This window comes from Bufo gargarizans, chromosome 11 (genome assembly GCF_014858855.1).
Source record: "Bufo gargarizans isolate SCDJY-AF-19 chromosome 11, ASM1485885v1, whole genome shotgun sequence".
In the NCBI taxonomy this organism is placed as follows: Eukaryota; Metazoa; Chordata; class Amphibia; order Anura; family Bufonidae; genus Bufo; species Bufo gargarizans.
Window position 1 is genome coordinate 99,366,339 of NC_058090.1, and position 21,119 is coordinate 99,387,457.

General features: G+C 49.0%; 2 protein-coding genes across 2 annotated transcripts; one reads left to right on the plus strand and one right to left on the minus strand.

Annotated features, from left to right (window-relative positions):
* Window positions 1–1,226: 1,226 nt before the first annotated feature.
* On the minus strand, window positions 1,227–16,082 carry NIT1 (nitrilase 1). The gene is made up of 6 exons (XM_044272026.1): window positions 15,973–16,082; window positions 3,040–3,291; window positions 2,382–2,485; window positions 2,107–2,240; window positions 1,675–1,800; window positions 1,227–1,605 (listed from the first exon to the last, which is right to left on the minus strand). Exons 1-6 carry the CDS (start codon window positions 16,026–16,028, stop codon window positions 1,333–1,335), a joined length of 945 nt encoding a protein of 314 aa, XP_044127961.1. The 5' UTR covers window positions 16,029–16,082; the 3' UTR covers window positions 1,227–1,332.
* PFDN2 (prefoldin subunit 2) lies at window positions 16,033–20,120 on the plus strand. The gene is made up of 4 exons (XM_044272027.1): window positions 16,033–16,180; window positions 19,292–19,380; window positions 19,497–19,620; window positions 19,713–20,120. Exons 1-4 carry the CDS (start codon window positions 16,142–16,144, stop codon window positions 19,887–19,889), a joined length of 429 nt encoding a protein of 142 aa, XP_044127962.1. The 5' UTR covers window positions 16,033–16,141; the 3' UTR covers window positions 19,890–20,120.
* The last annotated feature ends 999 nt before the right edge of the window (window positions 20,121–21,119 follow it).

Here is a 21,119-nt window from a genome sequence, read left to right on the forward strand (position 1 = left end):
ATATAGGAGCGGTATTATAGTAGTTATATTCTTGTACATAGGAGGCAGTATTATAGTAGTTATATTCCTGTACATAGGAGGCAGTATTATAGTGGTTATATTCTTGTATATAGGAGCAGTATTATAGTAGTTATATTCTTGTACATAGGAGCAGTATTATAGTAGTTATATTCCTGTACATAGGAGGCAGTATTATAGTAGTTATATCCTTGTACATAGGAGCAGTATTATAGTAGTTATATTCTTGTACATAGGAGCAGTATTATAGTAGTTATATTCTTGTACATAGGAGCAGTATTATAGTAGTTATATTCCTGTACATAGGAGGCAGTATTATAGCAGTTATATTCTTGTATATAGGAGCAGTATTATAGTGGTTATATTCTTGTATATAGGAGCAGTATTATAGTGGTTATATTCTTGTATATAGGAGCAGTATTATAGTAGTTATATTCTTGTATATAGGAGCAGTATTATAGTGGTTATATTCTTGTATATAGGAGCAGTATTATAGTAGTTATATTCTTGTATATAGGAGCAGTATTATAGTGGTTATATTCTTGTATATAGGAGCAGTATTATAGTGGTTATATTCTTGTATATAGGAGCAGTATTATAGTGGTTATATTCTTGTATATAGGAGCGGTATTATAGTAGTTATATTCTTGTACATAGGAGGCAGTATTATAGTAGTTATATTCCTGTACATAGGAGGCAGTATTATAGTGGTTATATTCTTGTATATAGGAGCAGTATTATAGTGGTTATATTCTTGTATATAGGAGCAGTATTATAGTAGTTATATTCTTGTACATAGGAGGCAGTATTATAGTGGTTATATTCTTGTATATAGGAGCAGTGTTATAGTGGTTATATTCTTGTATATAGGGGCAGTATTATAGTGGTTATATTCTTGTATATAGGAGCAGTGTTATATACGTGGTACCTTGGAACTGAACTCTTGTTCAGGAAATGTTTTTTTACAGTAGAAATTGATTTATGAGACTTCGTGAAGTAATATCTTGGGCTCATAGGAGCCAATACATTCTAATACTCCGTACAGTATTCAAACTAAGTATTATGCGAATCGACTTCAAATGTTTCATCCCTAATTCTGGTACATAGGGGCAGTATGATAGAGGTTATACAAATCACAGCCAGCTCTAGGGGTGCGATAAGCTCAGGTGTAGGAGATCCCTTTGTACCATCCCCTACAGAAATTTAAGTCCAATTTGAAATCAAGAAATCCATTTATTTCGTCTCCATTCATCCTGTGCACAGATTACGGTCGCCAATCATAACGTGCTCGGTGTCCATTATTATACTGGTGTATTATTCAGCTGGTGTCTTCTGGGTGATGGAGCTGTATAGGTCAGGGCGGCGGTGACTCCGTACCGGCATCTCCCTCCGCACCTGCTGCAGATACAGCAGGTCGATCTCCGCATAGCACGTTCCCGTCCCCTCTGTGCACTGCGCTATGACCGCCCCCCACGGATCTACAACCATGGCATGGCCAAAGGACGTTCTGCGTTGGTTGTGAGCACCAGTCTGTGCCGCTGCCACCACGTAGCATTGGTTTTCTATGGCGCGGGCTCGCAGTAACACCTGCGGGGTAGAGGATGGGATGAGTATCACACTGTATCTAAGCACTGAAGCATTCCTGATCAGACTGACCTCCCAGTGCGCCAGTCCAGTGGTAACGGTAAAGGCCGAGGGGTACGTAAGAATTTCCGCTCCTTCCCTGGATAACGCCAAAGACATCTCTGGAAACCGCAGATCGTAGCAAACCGCGAGACCAACCTACAGAAGAATCCAAGAAGCACTCCTATGTAACCTTTGATTATCTTTATTTTTCAACGCCTCTGCTTGCTGCCAGTGAATGGTTACACCTAATACTTCTCCCAGCTGAGGGTTTGTTACAATACCCTGTGAGATCAGCCTGACAGAGTTTAGACGGCATGTAACTGTAACAACCCTTCAGCTGTGACCAGTATTGTGTCCCTGTGAGGTTTGGCTTGGAGGGACGCCATTCGGGGAGATCCCCCCCGGTGCAGCAGTAGTGACTGTGTTGCTCGGAGTTTAGGCCTGCCATTGTCCTCTCTTTACCTTCCCCCCCGGGGTGCTGACAGGTGGTACGATTTCAGCTCCGGGGACGGTGAATGCGCTCTCCCTCAGGGTGATGCCACTCTGCAGCTCCACATCAAACAGGTGGGATTTACGATAGACGGATATGACGTGTCCTGCCCCAAAACACAAAGGCACAGGATATACTGAGCATTCCTCCACACACATCCAAAGCTGCACGCATCGTACAACCACAGTGCAGTGCGGCTCTGGATGTGATGAGAGTAGATCTCAGTATCCGGCAGTAGAGTTTCTACCTGCAGCGTCCAGGATGACGTGGGAGTTGGAGATCCTCCGATCCTTGTCCCAGTCGGATCCCTTCTCATGAAATCCTCCGAGAGAAAGCCAGACGCCGCAATCCCTGTAGAAAGACAGCCCACAATGGAACTGTGAATGCAGCTTTAGACATGACTGGAGTATATGACTTGTGAATGCAGCTTTAGACATGACTGAAGTATATGAACTGTATGCAGCTTTAGACATGACTGGAGTATATGGATTGTGAATGCAGCTTTGGACATGACTGGAGTATATGACTTGTGAATGCAGATGTGGACATAGGAGTATATGGATTGTGAATGCAGCTTTAGACATGACTGGAGAACATGGATTGTGAATGCAGCTTTAGACATGACTGGAGTATATGACTTGTGAATGCAGCTTTAGACATGACTGAAGTATATGAACTGTATGCAGCTTTAGACATGACTGGAGTATATGGATTGTGAATGCAGCTTTGGACATGACTGGAGTATATGACTTGTGAATGCAGATGTGGACATAGGAGTATATGGATTGTGAATGCAGCTTTAGACATGACTGGAGAATATGGATTGTGAATGCAGCTTTGAATGTGACTGGAGTAGCCAACACTAAACAGTGAGATGCCCGGCCTCCGTAAATCAGGGTTCTCACCTGGCCAGGCCACTATAGCGCTGTATGAGGTCCCCCTGTAGGGTCTCCGCTAGGCTGAGGGTCTCCTCTGTGCTGCTGCCGATATAATCAAACGCCTCGGGGAGGAAGACCACGCAGGCGCGGCGCGCGGCGGCCTCCTGGACGAGCCGTGAGCACGTGGAGAAATTCTTCTCTTTATCCGAGGTGGACGTCATCTGACAGACGGCGATAAGCGGCTTCGGGGCTTCTGCCGAGGACGACATCTTCTGGAACCTGCGCAGATACCAGGAGGGTCACTGACACAGTCCTTGTTACACTGAGGGGGACTTAGAGGGATGTCACTGACACAGTCCTTGTTACACTGAGGGGGACTTAGAGGGATGTCACTGACACAGTCCTTGTTACACTGAGGGGGGACTTAGAGGGATGTCACTGACACAGTCCTTGTTACACTGAGGGGGACTTAGAGGGATGTCACTGACACAGTCCTTGTTACACTGAGGGGGGACTTAGAGGGATGTCACTGACAGTCCTTGTTACACTGAGGGGGACTTAGAGGGATGTCACTGACACAGTCCTTGTTACACTGAGGGGGGACTTAGAGGGATGTCACTGACACAGTCCTTGTTACACTGAGGGGGACTTAGAGGGATGTCACTGACAGTCCTTGTTACACTGAGGGGGACTTAGAGGGATGTCACTGACACCGTCCTTGTTACACTGAGGGGGACTTAGAGGGATGTCACTGACACAGTCCTTGTTAGACTGAGGGGGGACTTAGAGGGATGTCACTGACACAGTCCTTGTTAGACTGAGGGGGGGACTTAGAGGGATGTCACTGACAGTCCTTGTTACACTGAGGGGGACTTAGAGGGATGTCACTGACACAGTCCTTGTTACACTGAGGGGGGACTTAGAGGGATGTCACTGACACAGTCCTTGTTACACTGAGGGGGGACTTAGAGGGATGTCACTGACACAGTCCTTGTTAGACTGAGGGGGGGACTTAGAGGGATGTCACTGACACAGTCCTTGTTAGACTGAGGGGGGACTTAGAGGGATGTCACTGACAGTCCTTGTTACACTGAGGGGGGACTTAGAGGGATGTCACTGACACAGTCCTTGTTACACTGAGGGGGACTTAGAGGGATGTCACTGACAGAGTCCTTGTTACACTGAGGGGGGACTTAGAGGGATGTCACTGACACAGTCCTTGTTACACTGAGGGGGGACTTAGAGGGATGTCACTGACACAGTCCTTGTTACACTGAGGGGGACTTAGAGGGATGTCACTGACACAGTCCTTGTTACACTGAGGGGGGACTTAGAGGGATGTCACTGACACAGTCCTTGTTACACTGAGGGGGACTTAGAGGGATGTCACTGACACAGTCCTTGTTACACTGAGGGGGGACTTAGAGGGATGTCACTGACACAGTCCTTGTTACACTGAGAGGGACTTAGAGGGATGTCACTGACACAGTCCTTGTTACACTGAGGGGGGACTTAGAGGGATGTCACTGACAGTCCTTGTTACACTGAGGGGGACTTAGAGGGATGTCACTGACAGTCCTTGTTACACTGAGGGGGACTTAGAGGGATGTCACTGACATAGTCCTTGTTACACTGAGGGGGGACTTAGAGGGATGTCAGTGACACAGTCCTTGTTACACTGAGGGGGACTTAGAGGGATGTCACTGACAGTCCTTGTTACACTGAGGGGGGACTTAGAGGGATGTCACTGACACAGTCCTTGTTACACTGAGGGGGGACTTAGAGGGATGTCACTGACACAGTCCTTGTTACACTGAGGGGGACTTAGAGGGATGTCACTGACACAGTCCTTGTTACACTGAGGGGGGACTTAGAGGGATGTCACTGACACAGTCCTTGTTACACTGAGGGGGGACTTAGAGGGATGTCACTGACAGGGTCCTTGTTTACACTGAGGGGGGACTTAGAGGGATGTCACTGACACAGTCCTTGTTACACTGAGGGGGACTTAGAGGGATGTCACTGACACAGTCCTTGTTACACTGAGGGGGGACTTAGAGGGATGTCACTGACACAGTCCTTGTTACACTGAGGGGGGACTTAGAGGGATGTCACTGACAGTCCTTGTTACACTGAGGGGGACTTAGAGGGATGTCACTGACACAGTCCTTGTTACACTGAGGGGGGACTTAGAGGGATGTTGCTGACACAGTCCTTGTTACACTGAGGGGGGACTTAGAGGGATGTCACTGACACAGTCCTTGTTACACTGAGGGGGACTTAGAGGGATGTCGCTGACAGAGTCCTTGTTACACTGAGGGGGACTTAGAGGGATGTCACTGACACAGTCCTTGTTACACTGAGGGGGGACTTAGAGGGATGTCACTGACAGTCCTTGTTACACTGAGGGGGACTTAGAGGGATGTCACTGACAGTCCTTGTTACACTGAGGGGGGACTTAGAGGGATGTCACTGACACAGTCCTTGTTACACTGAGGGGGGACTTAGAGGGATGTCACTGACACAGTCCTTGTTACACTGAGGGGGGACTTAGAGGGATGTCACTGACAGTCCTTTTTACACTGAGGGGGACTTAGAGGGATGTCACTGACACAGTCCTTGTTACACTGAGGGGGGACTTAGAGGGATGTCACTGACACAGTCCTTGTTACACTGAGGGGGACTTAGAGGGATGTCACTGACACAGTCCTTGTTACACTGAGGGGGGACTTAGAGGGATGTCACTGACACAGTCCTTGTTACACTGAGGGGGGACTTAGAGGTATGTCACTGACACAGTCCTTGTTACACTGAGGGGGGACTTAGAGGGATGTCACTGACACAGTCCTTGTTACACTGAGGGGGGACTTAGAGGGATGTCACTGACAGGGTCCTTGTTTACACTGAGGGGGGGACTTAGAGGGATGTCACTGACACAGTCCTTGTTACACTGAGGGGGGACTTAGAGGGATGTCACTGACACAGTCCTTGTTACACTGAGGGGGGACTTAGAGGGATGTCACTGACACAGTCCTTGTTACACTGAGGGGGACTTAGAGGGATGTCACTGACACAGTCCTTGTTACACTGAGGGGGACTTAGAGGGATGTCACTGACACAGTCCTTGTTACACTGAGGGGGGACTTAGAGGGATGTCACTGACACAGTCCTTGTTACACTGAGGGGGGACTTAGAGGGATGTCACTGACACAGTCCTTGTTACACTGAGGGGGGACTTAGAGGGATGTCACTGACACAGTCCTTGTTACACTGAGGGGGGACTTAGAGGGATGTCAGTGACACAGTCCTTGTTACACTGAGGGGGACTTAGAGGGATGTCAGTGACACAGTCCTTGTTACACTGAGGGGGACTTAGAGGGATGTCACTGACACAGTCCTTGTTACACTGAGGGGGACTTAGAGGGATGTCACTGACAGTCCTTGTTACACTGAGGGGGACTTAGAGGGATGTCACTGACAGTCCTTGTTACACTGAGGGGGGACTTAGAGGGATGTCACTGACACAGTCCTTGTTACACTGAGGGGGGACTTAGAGGGATGTCACTGACAGTCCTTGTTACACTGAGGGGGGACTTAGAGGGATGTCACTGACACAGTCCTTGTTACACTGAGGGGGGACTTAGAGGGATGTCACTGACACAGTCCTTGTTACACTGAGGGGGGACTTAGAGGGATGTCACTGACACGGTCCTTGTTACACTGAGGGGGGACTTAGAGGGATGTCAGTGACACAGTCCTTGTTACACTGAGGGGGACTTAGAGGGATGTCACTGACACAGTCCTTGTTACACTGAGGGGGGACTTAGAGGGATGTCACTGACAGTCCTTGTTACACTGAGGGGGACTTAGAGGGATGTCACTGACACAGTCCTTGTTACACTGAGGGGGGACTTAGAGGGATGTCACTGACAGTCCTTGTTACACTGAGGGGGGACTTAGAGGGATGTCACTGACACAGTCCTTGTTACACTGAGGGGGGACTTAGAGGGATGTCACTGACAGTCCTTGTTACACTGAGGGGGGACTTAGAGGGATGTCACTGACACAGTCCTTGTTACACTGAGGGGGGACTTAGAGGGATGTCACTGACACAGTCCTTGTTACACTGAGGGGGGACTTAGAGGGATGTCAGTGACACAGTCCTTGTTACACTGAGGGGGACTTAGAGGGATGTCACTGACAGGGTCCTTGTTTACACTGAGGGGGGACTTAGAGGGATGTCACTGACACAGTCCTTGTTACACTGAGGGGGGACTTAGAGGGATGTCACTGACACAGTCCTTGTTACACTGAGGGGGGACTTAGAGGGATGTCACTGACACAGTCCTTGTTACACTGAGGGGGGACTTAGAGGGATGTCACTGACACAGTCCTTGTTACACTGAGGGGGACTTAGAGGGATGTCACTGACACAGTCCTTGTTACACTGAGGGGGGACTTAGAGGGATGTCACTGACACAGTCCTTGTTACACTGAGGGGGGACTTAGAGGGATGTCACTGACACAGTCCTTGTTACACTGAGGGGGACTTAGAGGGATGTCACTGACACAGTCCTTGTTACACTGAGGGGGACTTAGAGGGATGTCACTGACAGTCCTTGTTACACTGAGGGGGGGACTTAGAGGGATGTCACTGACACAGTCCTTGTTACACTGAGGGGGACTTAGAGGGATGTCACTGACAGTCCTTGTTACACTGAGGGGGGACTTAGAGGGATGTCACTGACACAGTCCTTGTTACACTGAGGGGGGACTTAGAGGGATGTCAGTGACACAGTCCTTGTTACACTGAGGGGGGACTTAGAGGGATGTCACTGACAGTCCTTGTTACACTGAGGGGGACTTAGAGGGATGTCACTGACAGTCCTTGTTACACTGAGGGGGGACTTAGAGGGATGTCGCTGACACAGTCCTTGTTACACTGAGGGGGGACTTAGAGGGATGTCACTGACACAGTCCTTGTTACACTGAGGGGGGACTTAGAGGGATGTCACTGACACAGTCCTTGTTACACTGAGGGGGGACTTAGAGGGATGTCACTGACAGTCCTTTTTACACTGAGGGGGACTTAGAGGGATGTCACTGACACAGTCCTTGTTACACTGAGGGGGGACTTAGAGGGATGTCAGTGACAGTCCTTGTTACACTGAGGGGGGACTTAGAGGGATGTCACTGACACAGCCCTTGTTACACTGAGGGGGGACTTAGAGGGATGTCACTGACACAGTCCTTGTTACACTGAGGGGGGACTTAGAGGGATGTCACTGACAGTCCTTGTTACACTGAGGAGGACTTAGAGGGATGTCACTGACAGTCCTTGTTACACTGAGGAGGACTTAGAGGGATGTCACTGACAGGGTTCTTGTTACACTGAGGGGGGACTTAGAGGGATGTCACTGACACAGTCCTTGTTACACTGAGGGGGACTTAGAGGGATGTCACTGACACAGTCCTTGTTACACTGAGGGGGACTTAGAGGGATGTCACTGACACAGTCCTTGTTACACTGAGGGGGGACTTAGAGGGATGTCACTGACACAGTCCTTGTTACACTGAGGGGGGACTTAGAGGGATGTCACTGACACAGTCCTTGTTACACTGAGGGGGGACTTAGAGGGATGTCACTGACACAGTCCTTGTTACACTGAGGGGGGACTTAGAGGGATGTCAGTGACACAGTCCTTGTTACACTGAGGGGGGACTTAGAGGGATGTCAGTGACACAGTCCTTGTTACACTGAGGGGGACTTAGAGGGATGTCACTGACACAGTCCTTGTTACACTGAGGGGGGACTTAGAGGGATGTCACTGACAGTCCTTGTTACACTGAGGGGGACTTAGAGGGATGTCACTGACAGTCCTTGTTACACTGAGGGGGGACTTAGAGGGATGTCACTGACACAGTCCTTGTTACACTGAGGGGGGACTTAGAGGGATGTCACTGACAGTCCTTGTTACACTGAGGGGGGACTTAGAGGGATGTCACTGACACAGTCCTTGTTACACTGAGGGGGGACTTAGAGGGATGTCACTGACACAGTCCTTGTTACACTGAGGGGGGACTTAGAGGGATGTCACTGACACGGTCCTTGTTACACTGAGGGGGGACTTAGAGGGATGTCAGTGACACAGTCCTTGTTACACTGAGGGGGACTTAGAGGGATGTCACTGACACAGTCCTTGTTACACTGAGGGGGGACTTAGAGGGATGTCACTGACAGTCCTGTTACACTGAGGGGGACTTAGAGGGATGTCACTGACACAGTCCTTGTTACACTGAGGGGGGACTTAGAGGGATGTCACTGACACAGTCCTTGTTACACTGAGGGGGGACTTAGAGGGATGTCACTGACAGTCCTTGTTACACTGAGGGGGACTTAGAGGGATGTCACTGACAGTCCTTGTTACACTGAGGGGGGACTTAGAGGGATGTCACTGACACAGTCCTTGTTACACTGAGGGGGGACTTAGAGGGATGTCACTGACACAGTCCTTGTTACACTGAGGGGGGACTTAGAGGGATGTCAGTGACACAGTCCTTGTTACACTGAGGGGGGACTTAGAGGGATGTCACTGACAGTCCTTGTTACACTGAGGGGGACTTAGAGGGATGTCACTGACACAGTCCTTGTTACACTGAGGGGGACTTAGAGGGATGTCACTGACACAGTCCTTGTTACACTGAGGGGGGACTTAGAGGGATGTCACTGACAGTCCTTGTTACACTGAGGGGGACTTAGAGGATGTCACTGACAGTCCTTGTTACACTGAGGGGGACTTAGAGGAATGTCACTGACACAGTCCTTGTTACACTGAGGGGGGACTTAGAGGGATGTCAGTGACAGTCCTTGTTACACTGAGGGGGACTTAGAGGGATGTCACTGACACAGTCCTTGTTACACTGAGGGGGACTTAGAGGGATGTCACTGACAGTCCTTGTTACACTAAGGGGGGACTTAGAGGGATGTCACTGACACAGTCCTTGTTACACTGAGGGGGGACTTAGAGGGATGTCACTGACACAGTCCTTGTTACACTGAGGGGGGACTTAGAGGGATGTCACTGACACAGTCCTTGTTACACTGAGGGGGACTTAGAGGGATGTCACTGACACAGTCCTTGTTACACTGAGGGGGACTTAGAGGGATGTCACTGACAGTCCTTGTTACACTGAGGGGGACTTAGAGGGATGTCACTGACAGTCCTTGTTACACTGAGGGGGACTTAGAGGGATGTCACTGACCAGTCCTTGTTACACTGAGGGGGACTTAGAGGGATGTCACTGACACAGTCCTTGTTACACTGAGGGGGACTTAGAGGGATGTCACTGACACAGTCCTTGTTACACTGAGGGGGGACTTAGAGGGATGTCACTGACACAGTCCTTGTTACACTGAGGGGGACTTAGAGGGATGTCACTGACACAGTCCTTGTTACACTGAGGGGGGACTTAGAGGGATGTCACTGACACAGTCCTTGTTACACTGAGGGGGGACTTAGAGGGATGTCACTGACAGTCCTTGTTACACTGAGGGGGGGACTTAGAGGGATGTCACTGACAGTCCTTGTTACACTGAGGGGGACTTAGAGGGATGTCACTGACAGTCCTTGTTACACTGAGGGGGGACTTAGAGGGATGTCACTGACACAGTCCTTGTTACACTGAGGGGGACTTAGAGGGATGTCAGTGACAGGGTCCTTGTTACACTGAGGGGGACTTAGAGGGATGTCACTGACACAGTCCTTGTTACACTGAGGGGGACTTAGAGGGATGTCACTGACACAGTCCTTGTTACACTGAGGGGGACTTAGAGGGATGTCAGTGACAGTCCTTGTTACACTGAGGGGGGACTTAGAGGGATGTCACTGACACAGTCCTTGTTACACTGAGGGGGACTTAGAGGGATGTCACTGACAGTCCTTGTTACACTGAGGGGGGACTTAGAGGGATGTCACTGACAGTCCTTGTTACACTGAGGGGGGACTTAGAGGGATGTCACTGACAGTCCTTGTTACACTGAGGGGGACTTAGAGGGATGTCACTGACAGTCCTTGTTACACTGAGGGGGACTTAGAGGGATGTCACTGACACAGTCCTTGTTACACTGAGGGGGACTTAGAGGGATGTCACTGACAGTCCTTGTTACACTAAGGGGGGACTTAGAGGGATGTCAGTGACAGGGTCCTTGTTACACTAAGGGGGACTTAGAGGGATGTCGCTGACAGTCCTTGTTCCACTGAGGGGGGACTTAGAGGGATGTCACTGACACAGTCCTTGTTACACTGAGGGGGGACTTAGAGGGATGTCACTGACAGTCCTTGTTACACTGAGGGGGACTTAGAGGGATGTCGCTGACACAGTCCTTGTTACACTGAGGGGGGACTTAGAGGGATGTCAGTGACAGAGTCCTTGTTACACTGAGGGGGACTTAGAGGGATGTCACTGACACAGTCCTTGTTACACTGAGGGGGGACTTAGAGGGATGTCACTGACACAGTCCTTGTTACACTGAGGGGGGACTTAGAGGGATGTCACTGACACAGTCCTTGTTACACTGAGGGGGACTTAGAGGGATGTCAGTGACACAGTCCTTGTTACACTGAGGGGGACTTAGAGGGATGTCACTGACACAGTCCTTGTTACACTGAGGGGGACTTAGAGGGATGTCACTGACACAGTCCTTGTTACACTGAGGGGGACTTAGAGGGATGTCACTGACACAGTCCTTGTTACACTGAGGGGGACTTAGAGGGATGTCACTGACACAGTCCTTGTTACACTGAGGGGGGACTTAGAAGGATGTCACTGACACAGTCCTTGTTACACTGAGGGGGGACTTAGAGGGATGTCACTGACACAGTCCTTGTTACACTGAGGGGGACTTAGAGGGATGTCGCTGACAGTCCTTGTTACACTGAGGGGGACTTAGAGGGATGTCGCTGACAGTCCTTGTTACACTGAGGGGGGACTTAGAGGGATGTCGCTGACAGTCCTTGTTACACTGAGGGGGGACTTAGAGGGATGTCACTGACACAGTCCTTGTTACACTGAGGGGGACTTAGAGGGATGTCACTGACAGTCCTTGTTACACTGAGGGGGGACTTAGAGGGATGTCACTGACACAGTCCTTGTTACACTGAGGGGGACTTAGAGGGATGTCACTGACACAGTCCTTGTTACACTGAGGGGGACTTAGAGGGATGTCACTGACAGTCCTTGTTACACTGAGGGGGACTTAGAGGGATGTCACTGACAGTCCTTGTTACACTGAGGGGGACTTAGAGGGATGTCACTGACAGTCCTTGTTACACTGAGGGGGGACTTAGAGGGATGTCGCTGACAGTCCTTGTTACACTGAGGGGGGACTTAGAGGGATGTCACTGACACAGTCCTTGTTACACTGAGGGGGACTTAGAGGGATGTCGCTGACAGTCCTTGTTACACTGAGGGGGGACTTAGAGGGATGTCACTGACAGTCCTTGTTACACTGAGGGGGGACTTAGAGGGATGTCACTGACAGTCCTTGTTACACTGAGGGGGACCTAGAGGGATGTCACTGACAGTCCTTGTTACACTGAGGGGGGACTTAGAGGGATGTCACTGACAGTCCTTGTTACACTGAGGGGGACTTAGAGGGATGTCGCTGACAGTCCTTGTTACACTGAGGGGGGACTTAGAGGGATGTCACTGACACAGTCCTTGTTACACTGAGGGGGACTTAGAGGGATGTCGCTGACAGTCCTTGTTACACTGAGGGGGGACTTAGAGGGATGTCACTGACACAGTCCTTGTTACACTGAGGGGGACTTAGAGGGATGTCGCTGACACAGTCCTTGTTACACTGAGGGGGGACTTAGAGGGATGTCACTGACACAGTCCTTGTTACACTGAGGGGGACTTAGAGGGATGTCACTGACAGTCCTTGTTACACTGAGGGGGACTTAGAGGGATGTCACTGACAGTCCTTGTTACACTGAGGGGGACTTAGAGGGATGTCACTGACACAGTCCTTGTTACACTGAGGGGGACTTAGAGGGATGTCACTGACAGTCCTTGTTACACTGAGGGGGGACTTAGAGGGATGTCACTGACACAGTCCTTGTTACACTGAGGGGGGACTTAGAAGGATGTCACTGACACAGTCCTTGTTACACTGAGGGGGACTTAGAGGGATGTCACTGACAGTCCTTGTTACACTGAGGGGGGACTTAGAGGGATGTCACTGACAGTCCTTGTTACACTGAGGGGGGACTTAGAGGGATGTCACTGACATAGTCCTTGTTACACTGAGGGGCGACTTAGAGGGATGTCACTGACAGAGTCCTTGTTACACTGAGGGGGACTTAGAGGGATGTCACTGACACAGTCCTTGTTACACTGAGGGGGGACTTAGAGGGATGTCACTGACAGTCCTTGTTACACTGAGGGGGACCTAGAGGGATGTCACTGACAGTCCTTGTTACACTGAGGGGGACTTAGAGGGATGTCACTGACACAGTCCTTGTTACACTGAGGGGGGACTTAGAGGGATGTCACTGACACAGTCCTTGTTACACTGAGGGGGGACTTAGAGGGATGTCACTGACACAGTCCTTGTTACACTGAGGGGGACTTAGAGGGATGTCGCTGACAGTCCTTGTTACACTGAGGGGGACTTAGAGGGATGTCAGTGACACAGTCCTTGTTACACTGAGGGGGACTTAGAGGGATGTCAGTGACACAGTCCTTGTTACACTGAGGGGGGACTTAGAGGGATGTCACTGACAGTCCTTGTTACACTGAGGGGGACTTAGAGGGATGTCACTGACAGTCCTTGTTACACTGAGGGGGGACTTAGAGGGACGTCACTGACAGTCCTTGTTACACTGAGGGGGACTTAGAGGGATGTCACTGACACAGTCCTTGTTACACTGAGGGGGGACTTAGAGGGATGTCACTGACACAGTCCTTGTTACACTGAGGGGGACTTAGAGGGATGTCACTGACAGTCCTTGTTACACTGAGGGGGACTTAGAGGGATGTCAGTGACACAGTCCTTGTTACACTGAGGGGGGACTTAGAGGGATGTCACTGACACAGTCCTTGTTACACTGAGGGGGGACTTAGAGGGATGTCACTGACACAGTCCTTGTTACACTGAGGGGGGACTTAGAGGGATGTCACTGACAGTCCTTGTTACACTGAGGGGGGACTTAGAGGGATGTCGCTGACACAGTCCTTGTTACACTGAGGGGGACTTAGAGGGATGTCACTGACACAGTCCTTGTTACACTGAGGGGGGACTTAGAGGGATGTCACTGACACAGTCCTTGTTACACTGAGGGGGACTTAGAGGGATGTCACTGACACAGTCCTTGTTACACTGAGGGGGGACTTAGAGGGATGTCGCTGACAGTCCTTGTCACACTGAGGGGGACTTAGAGGGATGTCACTGACAGTCCTTGTTACACTGAGGGGGACTTAGAGGGATGTCGCTGACAGTCCTTGTTACACTGAGGGGGACTTAGAGGGATGTCACTGACACAGTCCTTGTTACACTGAGGGGGACTTAGAGGGATGTCAGTGACACAGTCCTTGTTACACTGAGGGGGACTTAGAGGGATGTCAGTGACACAGTCCTTGTTACACTGAGGGGGACTTAGAGGGATGTTGCTGACACAGTCCTTGTTACACTGAGGGGGGACTTAGAGGGATGTCACTGACACAGTCCTTGTTACACTGAGGGGGGACTTAGAGGGATGTCAGTGACACAGTCCTTGTTACACTGAGGGGGACTTAGAGGGATGTCAGTGACACAGTCCTTGTTACACTGAGGGGGACTTAGAGGGATGTCACTGACACAGTCCTTGTTACACTGAGGGGGACTTAGAGGGATGTCACTGACACAGTCCTTGTTACACTGAGGGGGGACTTAGAGGGATGTCACTGACACAGTCCTTGTTACACTGAGGGGGGACTTAGAGGGATGTCACTGACACAGTCCTTGTTACACTGAGGGGGACTTAGAGGGATGTCAGTGACACAGTCCTTGTTACACTGAGGGGGGACTTAGAGGGATGTCACTGACACAGTCCTTGTTACACTGAGGGGGACTTAGAGGGATGTCACTGACACAGTCCTTGTTACACTGAGGGGGACTTAGAGGGATGTCACTGACACAGTCCTTGTTACACTGAGGGGGGACTTAGAGGGATGTCACTGACACAGTCCTTGTTACACTGAGGGGGGACTTAGAGGGATGTCAGTGACACAGTCCTTGTTACACTGAGGGGTGACTTAGAGGGATGTCACTGACACAGTCCTTGTTACACTGAGGGGGGACTTAGAGGGATGTCAGTGACACAGTCCTTGTTACACTGAGGGGTGACTTAGAGGGATGTCACTGACAGAGTCCTTGTCACACTGAGGGGGACTTAGAGGGATGTCACTGACACAGTCCTTGTTACACTGAGGGGTGACTTAGAGGGATGTCACTGACACAGTCCTTGTTACACTGAGGGGGACTTAGAGGGATGTCACTGACAGTCCTTGTTACACTGAGGGGGGACTTAGAGGGATGTCACTGACACAGTCCTTGTTACACTGAGGGGGGACTTAGAGGGACGGCTCGGTTTCAGACGGTCACAGAAGCACAGCTCCTCCTGTACAGCGCTGGGCACTAATAATAGATGATGTGACATCCCATGCCGGAGAATTGTGACAACTGTCTACAGCTCCGCCCCTGCCTATAGGCCCCGCCCCTGCTTATGCACTCAGTCCATTACGACTGACAAAGACATAGCTTCTGGCGCACTACAAGTCCCAGCAAGTCCTCCATTCCACACTGAGACTAATGGTCCATCACAGACTTGAAACTATATACTGTATAAGGAGTAAACAGACCCCGCCTCTTTCTGGGTCACAGACGCATATATAAGGAAAAGACATGACGTCACTCACCAGAACCCCGCGGTGACGCTGACTGCGCGCCCCAGCGGCCGCCCCCCGCCCCACATCCGCCTCTTTCCCTCACTCAATATGACTGCGCGAGCGCGACCGGAAGTCACGTGACTGTCAGAGCTTCCGGTGTGCGGAGCAACGGCTCAGTCTCAGCTAGAAGAGAAGGAAGATGGCGTCAGCGGCGGCCAAGCAGATAGCGGCGGAGCAGGTGCCTCATCCCCTGTACATATAGATATATATATATATATATACTGTGTGCAGACCGACCCGGCCGCCCGCGCATGTCACGTGTCCCGGGGCCCCGCCCTCTAGACAGTGTGTCAGGCACATGTCTGATGTCTCCTCCTGCAGCATCATAACCTCCTGTAACGTCCTATAATTGTGTGGTGGAGACACAGGTCTACTTACCTCCTGCACATGGCCTCCTCCGCCTGCGTCCAGCTGTTCTGGCCTGAACATACATGATTATACAGGGTTATACCTCAGTGCAGACCATCGCTGTGCATCGTTATACAGGACATTAGATCATAAGTCGGGAATGATGCAGAATCTCCAGCTTGGAGGCCTCCCTAACAGAGCATTGCTATACATGGAATATCATCCACTGTATGGTGGAGCAAGGCAAACAGGGAGCAGAGCAGTGATGTAGGAATATATCACCTATATGTGGAGAGCTGTGATGTCACTGATGTAATATATCATTATATGTGGAGAGCGGTGATGTCACTGATGTAATATATCCCATATATGTGGAGAGCGGTGATGTCACTGATGTAATATATCACCTATATGTGGAGAGCGGTGATGTCACTGATGTAATATATCATTATATGTGGAGAGCGGTGATGTCACTGATGTAATATATCATTATATGTGGAGAGCGGTGATGTCACTGATGTAATATATCACCTATATGTGGAGAGCGGTGATGTCACTGATGTAATATATCACCTATATGTGGAGAGCGGTGATGTCACTGATGTAATATATCATTATATGTGGAGAGCGGTGATGTCACTGATGTAATATATCATTATATGTGGAGAGCGGTGATGTCACTGATGTAATATATCACCTATATGTGGAGAGCGGTGATGTCACTGATGTAATATATCACCTATATGTGGAGAGCGGTGATGTCACTGATGTAATATATCATTATATGTGGAGAGCGGTGATGTCACTGATGTAATATATCATTATATGTGGAGAGCGGTGATGTCACTGATGTAATATATCACCTATATGTGGAGAGCGGTGATGTCACTGATGTAATATATCACCTATATGTGGAGAGCGGTGATGTCACTGATGTAATATATCACCTATATGTGGAGAGCAGTGATGTCACTGATGTAATATATCCCCTATATGTGGAGAGCGGTGATGTCACTGATGTAATATATCCCCTATATGTGGAGAGCGGTGATGTCACTGATGTAATATATCACCTATATGTGGAGAGCGGTGATGTCACTGATGTAATATATCATTATATGTGGAGAGCGGTGATGTCACTGATGTAATATATCACCTATATGTGGAGAGCGGTGATGTCACTGATGTAATATATCACCTATATGTGGAGAGCGGTGATGTCACTGATGTAATATATCACCTATATGTGGACAGCAGTGATGTCACTGATGTAATATATCCCCTATATGTGGAGAGCGGTGATGTCACTGATGTAATATATCACCTATATGTGGACAGCAGTGATGTCACTGATGTAATATATCCCCTATATGTGGAGAGCGGTGATGTCACTGATGTAATATATCCCCTATATGTGGAGAGCGGTGATGTCACTGATGTAATATATCATCTATATGTGGAGAGCGGTGATGTCACTGATGTAATATATCATCTATATGTGGAGAGCAGTGATGTCACTGATGTAATATATCCCCTATATGTGGAGAGCGGTGATGTCACTGATGTAATATATCCCCTATATGTGGAGAGCGGTGATGTCACTGATGTAATATATCATTATATGTGGAGAGCGGTGATGTCACTGATGTAATATATCATTATATGTGGAGAGCGGTGATGTCACTGATGTAATATATCACCTATATGTGGAGAGCGGTGATGTCACTGATGTAATATATCACCTATATGTGGAGAGCGGTGATGTCACTGATGTAATATATCACCTATATGTGGACAGCAGTGATGTCACTGATGTAATATATCCCCTATATGTGGAGAGCGGTGATGTCACTGATGTAATATATCCCCTATATGTGGAGAGCGGTGATGTCACTGATGTAATATATCACCTATATGTGGAGAGCGGTGATGTCACTGATGTAATATATCATTATATGTGGAGAGCGGTGATGTCACTGATGTAATATATCACCTATATGTGGAGAGCGGTGATGTCACTGATGTAATATATCACCTATATGTGGAGAGCGGTGATGTCACTGATGTAATATATCATTATATGTGGAGAGCGGTGATGTCACTGATGTAATATATCATTATATGTGGAGAGCGGTGATGTCACTGATGTAATATATCATTATATGTGGAGAGCGGTGATGTCACTGATGTAATATATCCCCTATATGTGGAGAGCGGTGATGTCACTGATGTAATATATCACCTATATGTGGAGAGCGGTGATGTCACTGATGTAATATATCCCCTATATGTGGAGAGCGGTGATGTCACTGATGTAATATATCCCCTATATGTGGAGAGCAGTGATGTCACTGATGTAATATATCATTATATGTGGAGAGCAGTGATGTCACTGATGTAATATATCATTATATGTGGAGAGCGGTGATGTCACTGATGTAATATATCCCCTATATGTGGAGAGCGGTGATGTCACTGATGTAATATATCCCCTATATGTGGAGAGCGGTGATGTCACTGATGTAATATATCATTATATGTGGAGAGCGGTGATGTCACTGATGTAATATATCATTATATGTGGAGAGCAGTGATGTCACTGATGTAATATATCCCCTATATGTGGAGAGCGGTGATGTCACTGATGTAATATATCACCTATATGTGGAGAGCGGTGATGTCACTGATGTAATATATCACCTATATGTGGAGAGCGGTGATGTCACTGATGTAATATATAACCTATATGTGGAGAGCGGTGATGTCACTGATGTAATATATCACCTATATGTGGAGAGCGGTGATGTCACTGATGTAATATATCCCCTATATGTGGAGAGCGGTGATGTCACTGATGTAATATATCATTATATGTGGAGAGCGGTGATGTCACAGTAAATGCTTGCAGTGTCGTTATCTCCTTTTATTTCTGCTCCTTCAGGTGGTGGCCGGGTTCAATCGCCTCAGGCAAGAACAGAGAGGGTTAGCATCCAAGGCGGCGGAGCTGGAGATGGAGTTGAATGAGCACACGTGAGTACAGTAGACATATCTCGGTGATGTCACCAGTGAATGGAGAGGTGGCATTCTCAATGAAGTCACCGTGTGTCTGTTGACTTCAGTTGACCCTTTGTTTCCCTGCTCCGCAGACTGGTGATTGACACTCTGAAGGACGTGGATCAGAGCAGGAAGTGTTATCGTATGGTCGGAGGGGTGCTGGTGGAGCGGACAGTGAAGGAAGTTCTTCCAGCTTTAGAGAACAATAAGGAACAGGTAAGGATCATTGTCCTCCTCGTCTCCGACCTGCTGGGCTTTGTGGTCTCACAGATCATTATTAGCAGTAACTGTAATCAATCTCACGGCAGATCAATAATATCATTGAGACGCTGAGCACACAGCTGCAGGCCAAGGGGCGCGAGCTGAACGAGTACCGGGAAAAACATAACATCCGTCTCATGGGCGAGGATGACCAGAAGCCACCCAAGGAGAACGGAGATGGACCTGGGAGCAAACAAAGCTCTGCTGGCGTCTTGGTGTCCTGATCTCCCCTCGTATCGGCCATCTTTATGTCTTATTTAATGGAGGACAGATCGGAGACCTTCTGCTGGGAACGCTGACTCTTGCCTCCAATCTGTGCTCTTCACAAATCGGGTCACTTTTCATCGAAGCCATCAGATTCAGAACGATCCATGGGGTTCACGTTGGGCATGTCAACTGTTTCTTTTTTTTTTTTTTTTTCCTTTGTTAAATAAAGTTATTTGTTGTTCCGGTTACAGGATGTCTATACTTTATTATCCCTGCATTAAACACTCATCAACCTAAACAGTCGAGGGTTGGTCCAAAACTAGCCTGGAATGGTAAGGAGGACAGAGATCCTGGTAGAACCTCCTGCAGATAACAGCAGCTCCACAATGAGAATCGGCAGCTCCGGGGCTTCTTGCCCTGGTGGCTGGGGTAGGTTATTTCGTTGACTAATCTTCAAGGCTACCTCTAAGGTGTCCTGTGTATTTGGCATCTGTTATCTTCTCAGGTAAGTGACGCACATGCATCCACATGATGTAAGGCGGTTCCTCAGACTCTGATGCTCCTGTGCCCATTGTAGGTCCTGTAGAGATGGGCAGAGGTCAGCATGTGCACTAGGGCTGCCGCTAACGATTATTTGCCGATTCATTTCTACGATTAATCGGGAAAAATGACAAAATTACAAAACAAAGCGGTTTATATGATTTTACTTGAAAAATTATGTTCAAAGGCCATATTAAAACAAATTGTGGATGGCACTGTTATGGGGGGATCTGTGGACAACACTATTATGGGGAGGATCTGTGGGTGGCGCAGTTATGGAGAGGGGGATATGTGCACTGTTATGGGCATAACAGTGCACAGATCCCCCCCTCCCCATAGCAGTGCCATAGACAGATTTCCCCCTCCCCGTAGCAGTGCCATAGACAGATTTCCCCCTCCCCGTAGCAGTGCCATAGACAGATTTCCCCCTCCCCGTAGCAGTGCCATAGACAGATTTCCCCCTCCCCGTAGCAGTGCCATAGACAGATTTCCCCCTCCCCGTAGCAGTGCCATAGACAGATTTCCCCCTCCCCGTAGCAGTGCCATAGACAGATTTCCCCCTCCCCGTAGCAGTGCCATAGACAGATTTCCCCCTCCCCGTAGCAGTGCCATAGACAGATTTCCCCCTCCCCGTAGCAGTGCCATAGACAGATTTCCCCCTCCCCGTAGCAGTGCCATAGACAGATTTCCCCCTCCCCGTAGCAGTG

Bases quoted from the DNA above. Each gene is read 5' to 3' on its own strand.
- NIT1 (XM_044272026.1), bottom strand. From the start codon at position 16,028: ATGTGGGGCGGGGGGCGGCCGCTGGGGCGCGCAGTCAGCGTCACCGCG. The intron at 2,241-2,381 runs GTAGAAACTCTA...GTTTTGGGGCAG, and splicing joins CGTCATCCTGGACGCTGCAG to GACACGTCATATCCGTCTAT. The intron at 1,801-2,106 runs GTAAAGAGAGGA...ATTCTTCTGTAG, and splicing joins TCAGCACCCCGGGGGGGAAG to GTTGGTCTCGCGGTTTGCTA.
- PFDN2 (XM_044272027.1), top strand. From the start codon at position 16,142: ATGGCGTCAGCGGCGGCCAAGCAGATAGCGGCGGAGCAG. The intron at 16,181-19,291 runs GTGCCTCATCCC...CTGCTCCTTCAG, and splicing joins AGCAGATAGCGGCGGAGCAG to GTGGTGGCCGGGTTCAATCG. The intron at 19,621-19,712 runs GTAAGGATCATT...ATCTCACGGCAG, and splicing joins TAGAGAACAATAAGGAACAG to ATCAATAATATCATTGAGAC.